A 12,303-nucleotide genomic window follows, 5' to 3' on the forward strand; every position below is an offset into this window, starting at 1 on the left:
GAAACAGTTTCTCACCGAATTAAGACGACAAAGTAATTAAGTTTTACATGGTTCTCTCTTATCCGAGTTAGTGAAGTTTACCACTTTGCACAGAACTCAAAACTTTGTAAGTACTTCATTTTGTCAAATATATTTTGAATTGTTTTTTCTATAATTCAATGGAAAATTTTAAAAACGTCCTCACACAGCTGATCTTGTTAACAAGGGAGCTAACTTGTATTTATGAAGTTGAAAGAGAAAATTGGATTTAGTTATGAAACAACAGAGAAGGAGAGAACAAAACTACATTCAACATTTAAAGAACACTCCATGGTTTTAGCTTCAATGTAAATCTAAAAAGAAAAAAAAAAAAAAGAAATTGAAGCAACAAGAATGAAGGGAAAAGGGCGAAAAGGAAAGCGTGGACCCCTTACTCTATCTGTCGGTTATCGCCTCGGATTTCTCGCCTCTGCCTAAAAAGTGACACGGCAGACGAGGGTCCATTCTTTCATGCCCATTTTTATTTATTTTTAATTCTTCTACTTGGGGATTACTATATTCTACTGTACCGTTTAATTTTCTCATTCCAATAGCAATTAATCGTTTCGAAAAGGTGTAGATATATATATATATATATATATATTAAATGGGCCTTTGCATTATCGGGCCGCTCAATAACTCAACCACTCCTCTGACCCAATTCTATGCCTCCTTTACTTTGATTCCTTTATTATCTTCTTATCAATTATTTTATAATCATACAATAGGTTTTTTAGCATAGTACACACCTGTCTACGGTCCATAATGGGTATTTAATTTCTAGGTTACATCGTACAGTAGACAGCACAGTTACAGTCAAAGTGCTATAATGGGTATTTAATTTCTAGGTTACATAGTACAGTAGACAGCACAGTTACAGTCAACAGTGTTCGTGTTCGGTGACACCATCCAACCATCATCTAATGGTGGGTTTCACTTGGGTACGTACATGTTCAATCTCTTACGAGGTGTTACCATCACAGTCATCTGGCAAATCCAACGGTGGATCAGGGTTTCAAGAACAGAGACATGTTTCATGGAGTCACCCCTCTATTTTAGAAGCGGTGGTATGACTTGTCTGAACATGAAAGTGAATGGGTTTTTATTATAATAGTCTTTGATTTGTTTTTATAGAGATGATGAGAGGGAGGGAGGGAGAGAGGGAAAGGTGCATGGGGTCGTGGTCATTTCTGGAACTGAGAAAACCCCAGCTGGTAGGGGCAGTCTGCACCTATCTTTTGTCTTTTTTAACGTTGGCTTTCCACTCCCTAGTCTTCTTGATATATCCCCAATACCATTGTCTTTTTTAACGTTGGCTTTCCACTCCTTTTACTCTTCTTGATATATCCCCAATACCATATCATTCTCTTCATCATCACCAATTTTTCTCTCACTCCCCAACCCCCTTCAAGATAGGCGAGACTCTTGGGGGATAAAGAGAATAGTTGAGAGTCACCGGCACGCACCCACACGAAATCAAATTTCATATATCTCCCTCTTTCACTTGGAAGTATCGATCAAGATTTGCTAACAAAGGTAGCTTCTTTTTTGAGGGGAATGTTGTCTGGCTCGAGGACTTTTTCTTGATCAATCTAATCGAACTTTCTACCTGTAGATCTAGTATCTTATTTAAGATTGATCACGAATTAGGGTTGTCGGACCAGGCTTCATTCCCCCCAATCATTGCTTCCATCTCAAGGGCTTGACCATGGGCTGTTGCATGTACAGGTTTGATTTTTAATCATCCTTTTTTTTTCCTTTAATTGGTTTTGCATATCTTAATCTTGCTCGGGGTAAAAAAACTGGTAGTTTTTTAATCAGGGGTTTTTTCATTTTAGTCTTTAGGGTTATATGCAGATTGGCGTAATCATGATGTGTTTTGACCATGCTGAGAACTAAGAAGTTTCATCATTACTCTATTTCTGGTTTTCTTTTTCTCTGATCATGTGATGATGTTGTTTTTTCTGTCAGTCTATTACCTTCGAAGGCTCATCATAACTGGGCAGATTTTTCCTCATGTATCTGATCTGTCTGGTGATGATGTTGTTTTTTCTGTCAGTCTACCAACTTCGAAGGCTCATCATTACTGGGCAGATTTTTCTCCATGATAGGTTCATCATGATCTGATCTGTCTCCTTGTGCTATTTTCAGATCTGGCTTTCAACTTTTGGTGGAAATGATACTTCCATTCTTACTCGTTTTGTTTTATAGTGTCTCAAGCTGCAGTTGTTTCTGAGGTTTGGCTCTGATCTTCAAATCAATATTTTACAGAGAAAAGGGCATGTGCCGTGTGAAGATGTACAAGCAAGCAAGTGAAGCGCTTTCTGTCATTGTTTGAAGAGTCTCTCGATTCTCCATAGAAGAGATAGAAAACTTGGTGGTACTGAAAATCTAGACGTACTTGCATACTCGTGATATGAATTTTGGATACAACATTTTGGCTCAGATATTTAAAGTTTTCTATAGTCGTGCCCTTGGTTTCTTTGCTTGCTCTTTCAGAAGAGCTTTGCTGTTTTCTAAAATCAAAGCTGGATGTCTGAACAAGGGTCACTTCCTATGCCTGCCTACTTATGAAGTGTGCTATATTCTACCTGTTTCTCGGCCTCTTTTCCTTTGGGTTGAGTAGGGGTAAACATTATTATTATTATTATTATGCTTTCCCTTGAACTGCCGTTTATTTGCCAAGAATATTTTAAATTGAGAACAATTATGTTATTGCCAGGAGTTTGTGCCCGGCCTCTTTTCCTTTGGGTTGAGTAGGGATAAACATTATTATTATTATTGTTGTTGTTATGCTTTCCCTTGAACTGCTGTTTATATGCGAAGAATATTTTAAATTGAGAACAATTATGTTATTGCCAGGAGTTTGTGCCCGCGTGTTTTGTGTCACTCTCACATTACATGCAACAACCTGTCTTGGCATGCAAAGTTATCTCTCGATTACATTTCGAATTCTTTTCGAACAAGAGATATCGTTGTGAACTCCTCAGTTAAAGCCTACTGGATCTAAAGTTACAAGTTCCCATTCCTGATAGCTCACAAAATCCTCTTGTTTCTTAATTTTAACTCTACTAGCTAGAAAGGAATGGATAATGATTCCTTTTTCACCATTTGATTATATATGCCACACGTTAAATAGCAGGTTCATAATTGAAGTCTCCCCGCAATGTGGAATATGGATGTCATACTTTTCCAGCGTAAAGCTTGATTGCTTTCTAGAGGATCAGTATGCAGGTAAAACCTCTTGTTTTCAGTGAGTATTTTTCTATTTCTTGTGTAGCTATTGTATTGCTAAGGCCAAGGGATGACATGGGGTTGAATTTTTGTGAGCATTGTTATTCCATCGTGCCTGCCTCCTTGCCCATCATTTGCCTTGCTTTTCTCATGTGAGTTTAGCAATGAGATCCCTGCTAAAAGATGAAAAGACAAACATTGTGATTTGAAAGATGGCCAAAAGTGTCACCTACGCTCTAGAGGCTTACACGTTTATTTGTATATGGGCCTAAATTCTTAATCTTCTCTCTCTCTCTCTCTGCCGCACTAGCATTCATGGAAACACAACAATGAAAGAAACTCGTATAGAGTGAGAGCAAAGGCAAAAGGTTTTTATTCCATGTCACTGGGTAACCTAACGTTTTTAGTTCTGCAAAATATGTTTCATATTTTAAAGCTGGTTTGGAATCTAGGAAGCAAATTCCATTTTTTAATGTTATTACACACACACACACACACAAATACATACATACATACATACATATACGTACATATATATATGTATATGTATGTATGTATGTATGTATGTATGATGTCTGCATTTGTACCTTGAGATCAATAAGACCAAAGACCAATCTTTATGGTTTTACCTCCAGGATTTTTTTTTTTTCTTTCTACCCTCTTTTCCCGTTTCAGAATTTTCCTCTAGCCCTTTGTTGAAAAGGGGATTGCCTGTATGAATGCTGTCCCGTAAAGCACTGCCTTTTGGGAAATTGAATCTTTTTGACCTTTGCAAACATAAAGCAAACCACTTTCCTCCATGCTTTTATCCGTGATATTTTTTGCTTTAGTCTTTGATTTTTTTTTATTTTTTTTTGGGGGGGTGGTTTGTTCTTTGGCGTTGTTGTCCCATGTAGTTTCTCATTATGACCACAATTTTCCATGGTGTGATTGGTATGTGGACAACTTGACCAAAACTCTATGAAAACTTTGTGTCATTGGGTGAGAAGTGGAGGACCTTGTAAGTATATAGCTCCAAAAACTGTCCCTATGACTTTCTTGTAGACGGTAATATCACTGTTGAATTTTATTTTTTATTTTTAATGGGCAGCACGCATGCTTTTATAGAGTCATTGACGAAAACTATATTGAACATGTTCAACGCATCCAAAAACGCTTCGGAAGCGTTTATTATGAGAATATCCCAAATTAATTCTTCTAAGCTAAGAATATTTAATCTCTAGAACGTTTTTATTTTTATTTTTTTATTATAGAATATCACATTCTTGAAAATCTGATAAGCCTTGTTCTTCTTATTAAAAGTGGATTGATGTTGGCTTATTTTTACTAATAGTAATTGTGAGTGGCGTATTATATTTTATATGTTAGCCCACATATGTATGTTTTTGTTGACCTTTAACCCAAGCCTTGATTGTATGATTGCCTTTGCTAGCGCAAGATATAAATAAAAAGCAAGAGATGACTGAACTTTCTCATTACCCTTATCCTTTTTTCTTTCTCTAAAACGCCAGCCAACTCTGCCTCTTCCCTCTGCAAAATCTCTTCAAATTTCTAACCTACAACAATTCATCATATAAGTTATTTGTTTTTGAGTAAGTTTACTTAGCTTCTTTTATTGCTTTATTATATTGTTTTGTATCTTTTTAATTATAATAAGTTGTGAAAAGTTAGGGTTAGGGTTTATATGATGTTAGTTGATATATGAGTAATTTTTTTGAATTATTTGTGTATGGTTAATATTATATAAATATAAATACGTCTTGATAAGTATTTTTATTTGATTGATGAGTTTTGAATAAAAGACCTTGGGGAATATTGATATTAGCAAGAAAATAGGGAATTATTGAAGAATTGTATAGAAAGAATTATGTTGAGGTCGAAGATGGACGAATTACAGTTTGATCCCTATTTTTGGAAAATTATGGTTCTGCCCTTGAATTCTAAAAACTTATTGTTTAGTCCTTGGTTATATTTTTCAGATAGGTTTTGCTAAATAGTCAAGATTTATTTATGTTTATTATCAATTGTATTGCTTTCATTTGAATTTGGAATTAATTTTATTATACGTTGAAATGTGTTTAGATTTTTTGAAAGTCCATTTACCATTCATTTGTAAGAAATTGGTTAAAGATTGCGGTGTACATACTTTTTGCATAATTGTGAGTAATTAATAGAACTTCTCTTTAGAAGTATTATGAATTTGTGTCTATACGTTCGTTTTGAAATTGATACGTGATTTTGAATAATTGATGTAAATCAGTTTTAAAAAATATTTATAAAGCATGTGTGTTTGCATCCTTATATTTATCATAAAATAAAATTTATAAACTTGGTATGATGATGGATTATATATTTGGTGTAACGAGTTACATATATTGTGTGATGTTAGGTTATATAGTTTGTGTGATAGGTGGTGTGAAGTTAGATTACATACATGGTGTGATGGGTCATGATGCTGAATTATTGATTCTTGGATATATTTATATTGATTAATCATTGAGTTATGGAAACTCAAGTTTTTTCACAATTTTTTTTTTTAGAGGATGTTTAAAAATATGGTACATAGAGGTTATTTTTTTATCGCACATGAACAAGCGGCATTGGAGGATCAGGAAGTCTCTATCTAATTATTTGATTAAAAATCAATAGAAAACTCGAGTCTTATTAGTTAAAAGTATGGAGTTAGTTGTGATGCATCCTACCTTAATTAAGTTACATTAAGTGGTCTGAATGTGATTTAAATTAACCCATGTGAATAAATATGGTATTTTAAATTTATTATTAGCTTGTGTGTTCAAATAAATTCTTATGGAAAAGGTCCATGTTACTACCTTAACAGGGTTCACCTATTTTTAAAGGCAAAAAGGTTTTCAATAACTCGTGTGTAAAATACAATCAATTAAAATTGATGAATATTCAAAATAATTCTAAGAATTTTCTAGTCAATTCCTGATATTTAAATATCAGCCTACTTGTAAGTTCAATGTTTATACCATAATATTGACCATTAATTCTCATAAATTAAAATTTTAGAGGTTATTTAAATATTGGCTAAATTTTCTTGAATTTAATAAATTAGTTATTAAATTTAAAATGCATGTAAATATATATTTTGTAAAAATGTGCGCATTAAACAAAAATATGATTTTTTTCTTTTTTTATTTTAAACATTTAAAAACATGTAAGAAAATACAAATACACACCCATCTTTTTTATTAATTTATCCACACTCATACAATTACAAATAGTTGCACAACATTCTAATTAAACATAAATCATAAAAAAAAAAATCATTTGAATCTCAAAATAAACCTTCCAAGCTACTACAAAGTGCTGAAAATGGAGAAACAATAATGACACGTGGGTTTAAGGCACCACTATCACTATGAGTGCATGGTTCCACATGCCGCCGCTGGTGAAATGAAACATAAAATGGATCTAAAAGATGTTCTACTTTCCTCCTTGTGGCAGCGGTAAGGACCAACGTAACGTGCAAAACCAAGAAAAAATTCACAAAATAATAGTTTTATTTTTCTTTCTTCTCTTCACATCTACCATACTCTCTCTCTCTATTGATATCTACCTCTTTCTCTCTGTTGATCTTCTCTCCTTTATAGGTTCAACGTCACCATTGTTTGTTGTTGTGTTGATGGTCGAAGATGGGAGGAGAAAAAGCTATCGTGAATGTTGTAAGTTAGAGAAGCCACCATCGTGGGAGCTACTGGTTGTTGGCGTTACATTTAAAGATGGAGATTCTTATGATAAGTTGTTGGTTTTGATTCTCGACTGGAAAGAGATCTGTCGATGGTGGTAAAAAGATAGAAAATTTGAAGGGGTGATTGGTGTGGTGGCTGAGTGGATGGACGTTACTGGATGGTAGTGTTGCTGGAGGCATTGATAGGGGCTGTCAATTGGTGGTGTTGGGTCTTGATGACTGATGGGCGTGGATCTGGTTAAGAGGATGTCATGGTTGAGTTAGAGGCGCTGACGTAGATGGTTTGGCTCGGCTGCTGGTGGTGGCTATATTGCCACTAGTGAAGGCTATTGATAGAGATTGAGGATGAGTTTTGGGAAAAGAGTGTTTGGGTTCTCTTTGAAGGAAGGCTTTGGACTCTCAAGTAAGATAGACTATTGTGTGTTTGAGTGGCTGGAATAGAGGTTGTTGGCTGCCATTGACTGTAGTCAGTCAGAGGCTTGTGAGGGATGTGACTGAAAGGGCTGTGGTTGTAGGACTTCTCTTTTGGCGGAGAGCTAGGGAAGATAATGAGAGAGGGACTGATGTTGGGTTTGCTAGTGTTGGCTGGTGGTTGGGTTCACGGTGGTGAAGGCTCTGAAGAGAGTTTTGTTAAAGGAGAGTTAACTATTTTTTGCCCTATTTTCTTCTCAAGAGATTCTTATGATTTTTTTTTTTTTGTATTAGTGTGCTGATGAGTATGGAGTGTTTAGGCATGCTTGATTTTTTTTCTAACTAATTATCTCTTCTCATTTCTCCATTAAAATCTCTTCTTCATCATTTCTTTTTTCTCTGTGTGTAACCTTTTATTTGTAGGCAAAATAAATTTTTTATTTTCAATTGTTTGTTCTTTAAGCAAACTTGGTAACCAAGTAATTCAAAAAATAATTTGATTTCTCAACTTCTTTCTTTTCATATTTGATCCTTTTGTTTATTTTGATTTTTTATATTTTTACTTTTTTTAAAAAAAAAAAAGCAACATCAATTATAACTCAAAAGGCGCATTAATAACCAAATGCATTAAAAGTAGATTTTTTTTAATTTAAATTTTTTTAGAAAAGACACTAAAAATGACATAAATACATCAAAAATGTTTTTTTTGGTTTTTTGTTATTTTTTGCTATGTTTTTTTTCTAAATTTTTTTTAAAGAATAGAATTAAAAATTAGATAACAACACTTTTCAAAATAATTTTCACTTAAAAATACATTAAAACTAATAGAAAAAATAACTTACAGCTAGAAGTTATATGTTAGTTTATTGCTCATTTGTCTTTTGATCTTTAGCGAGCACTTTCCCTAATTATATTAGTCAAAGTAGGAATATTTGTCAAAGTCGTGGCCAACCAATAACAACATAGATAAAAACCTCTCAAGAAAGTCGTGGCCAACAAACATTAACATGAGCATCCCTCACACAACCAAAACACCCAAATCTTTCAACATTTATATCCCCTGTCCCACACACACTACCCTCAACCATATAAGTTCTACTTGGAAAGATATCCAAATTACCTTTCTTACCATCATCTTCAAGCTCGTCTTCTCCAAATTGGATATGTTCAAAGCCTTTTTATGGCAAGAAAACCAAACAAAGTTGGAAGACGATTTGGGTTTTGTATCCTTTCTTCTAAAGACTCAACTAATGTTCTACTTCGCAACTTAAATAGTATTTGGTTTGACTCTTACAAGTTATGGGTCAACTTAGCAAGATTTGAAACAAGACACACCCAGGGTAAAATCCCACAAATCTCTTTAAACTTGTAGCTAGAGTGAAAAGCCCACCATTTAAAATAAGAGATCACTGAACCTATACAACAGTTCTACAAACTATGGATACCCCGCACCATCTAATGTTTGTGCAAGAAACTAGTCTTCCTCAAAAGCCATCTAAACTTGATTCGATGAAAGAAACTATCATTTACTCTCTAAAACCACAAGACATATCATGGTTGGACAATTATTTACTTGCATCCCTGACTGCAGGTGCAGACTATGGAAAGATTCAAGATGAACTTATTAGTTATGATATTCAATCAACCAGAATAAGGTTTCTTGGTGCTTCACAGGTTCTACTCCTTTTTGAAGATCATCCCTCAATGATGCATGCTTTTAAGGCTTACTTGTCTTATTGGGAAAAATATTTTGATGATATAAGGCTATGGTTTTCTATGAATTGTGCCATTAATAGGTTAGTATGGATCTCCATACAAGGATTGCCAATAGTTGGATGGAATAGAAATTGTCTATGAACTTTTCTCAGATTTATAAGAGATATTATTGGCTTTGACCGTTTAGGCCTTAGACGCTTAACCCTTGTATCTTTACACTTATTGTTTGGTACAAAAAATGACAAAGATATAAGGAAGAAAATCATCTTACATATTGATAGGGAAGGTCATACCATTCGTATTGATGAAATCGATTGTCTTCACTATCCCATGGCTGACTCAATTTCCTAATCCATTGACACCTTCCATAGCAACTTAGTTTTCAAAGATAGGCACACAACTTGTGGCTCTGAATCTAGTTTGGATGGAACTATAGCAAATATTCCAGTTGAAACTACTCATGATGTGGAGCTTGATACAGGGGAGAAAATGAAATCTTTTGCAAATTATGAAGAGGCAGCAATTGATAAACCACATCTGGCTAGTGATCCAACTTATAAGGAGGCTACTTATTCGGCTCCAAATAGGCTCCAAGACCATAGCTCTCTTGTCATCATAAATGCACTGCAACAACTAAGGGGGCATGTCCACTTCCCAATAATATCTATAGATCTTTCCTTGAAATTTTAGGATAAACTTAAACTTAAACCATTACATCAACACCACTAGAAATAATGTTGTTGCTATCCAATTTTTTAACCTGAATTTTTAAAAATTCAAAAATTGCAAAAAAAATAATATGTTCTTGATATCTTTATGTCGTTTTTAGCATTTCCAATGTCATCTTAAAAGAATTTAATTTTCAAGAATCTTTTGAACGCGTTCAACTTTTAACGTGTTATTTTTAAAATTATTGATTTTTCTCGTTGAGGTGACTATAATATTGCTCGTTTTCAAAATTTATAAAAAAATAAAAAAAAATTAAGGGACCAATTATGGAAACCAAACAATATTTTGCCTATAATAGATCTCCACAACATACATAAAAGAGGGGGTGCAATTTTGAAAAATTAAATAGGGAGAAACCCTAACCCACATAAAAGAAAACCCTAAACACACCTGAACCCGTTTCTTCTTCTCACAAGAACCAGGGCTCTGTTTTCCATCTCACCAGCCAAAGCCTTTCCCTCTTAATCATCCCTTCTCCTCTCCAGCCCCCCTTCATCCCTCTCTTGGCTGCGACCCCTTTGCTAGACTTCATTGTCCTAGCTTGCAACCACCCTGAACACCACTTACAAGCCTTGCCTTTCTATAACACAGCCCCTAGATCGCCTTACTTCCTCACCAGATCCTCCATTTTTCTCTCACAGAACCTAGGTTAGTCTTCCCCATATAATAAACTCACTTCCCAACTCTTCACTGACCCAACCATTCTCACCGACCGAGCACAACAATACCTCTAACTATTTTTTTCATCTTCTTTAACTAACCCACAAGCGACAGTGCCAGCAGCAACTCCTCGCACCAAGGAAACACTTCCTTCTCCTCTATACTGAAGCCTTCAAGCACTGGTAGATCGTCTACTGCCATATCTATAGCCACCGCCAGATCTATAATCATCAGATCTACCACCTGAAGTGAAGGAGAAGACATAAACCAAAGATAAAGATTTACGATGATACAAATCTGAAAAAAGAAAGGAGGGAGAAGGGAGAAGGGAGAAGTAGATCTAAAAAAAATAAGGAAAAACGAAAACTTTTACAGGTGACAGTGGTTACCATCGTTGGTGCAGAAAGGGAGAGGAGAAGAAAAATGTTCTAGATCTACTAATCTCTTAAGTTTGCTTATAGCGATGCATGGGGTTCACGCATCTCTAGTGATGTGGCACTTACAGAAGATGCGCTGCCATTATTCCTGCAATTCCTAGAGTTTTTAATGTTTATTTTATAAATTTAAAATTGTTTAATGTACTTTTTGTTTTGTTTTGAATTTTTATAATTTGTAGTGTGCAAATATGGATGTAAAAAAAAAAGCAAAAAAGAAAAATATAGTGAAAATGAATATGTTATTGGTATTTTTTTATGGACGTTTTTTATGATAAAATTGCAAAGAATAAAGAACAATTTAATATTTTCACTTGCTCACGGTAAAGGATTATGAACTTACACGTAAGTCATATTTCTAATATCCGATGAAAAGATAAGATTTTCAAAACTTTTTTTATCACATCAAATTATGAAGCAGCTTCCTCAGGGAGGGTGCGCTAGGGTTGTTAATACCTTACCTAACCACAACCAGTTTTTTACCCGTGAATCTCTAACAAGACAAGTACACCCAAGTTTCCTAGTAACCCTTCAATGAAATACTAGGTGGTGAGACCCAATCAATCAAGCAAACGAATGAAAAATCATCATTAAACATCGTACGGATGACGTGTGATAAAATGGCTACTCCGCTGAGGAAGGTACTATTTTTGACAATATTAGACTAAGCTTTGTGTATTTGATGTGTTTGATTTTTTGCTTTTTTATCTTATTTTGTTAATGTTTTTTTTCATGTATTTTTTAAAATTATTTCATGGATCACTTGCTTTATTTTGGAAAGCATACACAAGTTTATAGTTAGGTGGGAAATTAATGATCTGGCCTATAACTATTGGTTATGATTTATATACGGGAAACACCTAACTCATATCTGAGTGCCTGCTTGGTAAAGGTGTTTATACGTGTCTTAACCATTTCTCACAACACCCCTATACTGTCTTTATGAAGATCATCACTGAGTAGATATGAGACACTTTTGAGACCAGGTAGAAAACTTATGCATGTTCACATAATGAATAAAACTTGTTCTTAGGTTGTATGTGCTATTGTTATTTGTATCAGGGCAAACTCTTCTTGAAGCATATTGACTTAAGACTTGTGGGTGACATAATGGTCATCAATTAGAAAATTTTCATTATAGAGTTTGAGCAAGAATCAAGATTTTTGTTTCATCATACAAGAGTTATAACCATATGTCAACCCTCGAATGACAAGTTCTTTATTATATAGATTACATATTCATACATTTATCATATATGCACTAGGATAAAAAGTAGGTCTCCTATAAGTCTACAACACCGAGATTTGAGAGAGACACAGAAGATGATTATTTTCAAGAAGAGTTGGAATCTCTAAAGGCAAACGTGATTCACCTCTAGCTTACTC

General features: G+C 34.4%; 1 protein-coding gene and 2 long non-coding RNA genes across 16 annotated transcripts; 1 reads left to right on the forward strand and 2 right to left on the reverse strand.

Annotated features, from left to right (window-relative positions):
* Positions 1 to 1,321: 1,321 nt before the first annotated feature.
* On the forward strand, positions 1,322 to 7,698 carry LOC105135636 (uncharacterized). Of its 14 annotated transcripts, XR_844216.1 has the most exons (5): positions 1,322 to 1,746; positions 2,290 to 2,564; positions 2,881 to 3,252; positions 4,764 to 4,844; positions 5,793 to 5,830. XR_844216.1 is itself a non-coding variant. In XM_011040614.1 (3 exons), the coding sequence occupies exons 1-3, from the start codon at positions 1,727 to 1,729 to the stop codon at positions 7,064 to 7,066; spliced, it is 309 nt and encodes a 102-aa protein (XP_011038916.1). In that variant the 5' UTR covers positions 1,322 to 1,726; the 3' UTR covers positions 7,067 to 7,698. The 14 variants fall into 14 exon arrangements, 1 of the variants encoding a protein (XP_011038916.1); XR_844218.1 differs by lacking the exon at positions 4,764 to 4,844 and having other exon boundaries at positions 5,793 to 5,829; XR_844212.1 differs by lacking the exon at positions 5,793 to 5,830 and having other exon boundaries at positions 4,764 to 5,325.
* Positions 1,840 to 2,144, reverse strand: LOC105135629 (uncharacterized). Its single transcript, XR_844205.1, has 2 exons — positions 2,061 to 2,144; positions 1,840 to 1,972 (listed from the first exon to the last, which is right to left on the reverse strand). It is a non-coding gene; the product is annotated as an uncharacterized LOC105135629 (long non-coding RNA).
* LOC105135624 (uncharacterized) lies at positions 2,753 to 4,272 on the reverse strand. Its single transcript, XR_844204.1, has 2 exons — positions 4,190 to 4,272; positions 2,753 to 3,252 (listed from the first exon to the last, which is right to left on the reverse strand). It is a non-coding gene; the product is annotated as an uncharacterized LOC105135624 (long non-coding RNA).
* Positions 7,699 to 12,303: the final 4,605 nt, after the last annotated feature.

The sequence above is a fragment of the Populus euphratica genome, unplaced genomic scaffold, assembly GCF_000495115.2.
Source record: "Populus euphratica unplaced genomic scaffold, PopEup_1.0 scaffold2.1, whole genome shotgun sequence".
Taxonomy (NCBI): Eukaryota; Viridiplantae; Streptophyta; class Magnoliopsida; order Malpighiales; family Salicaceae; genus Populus; species Populus euphratica.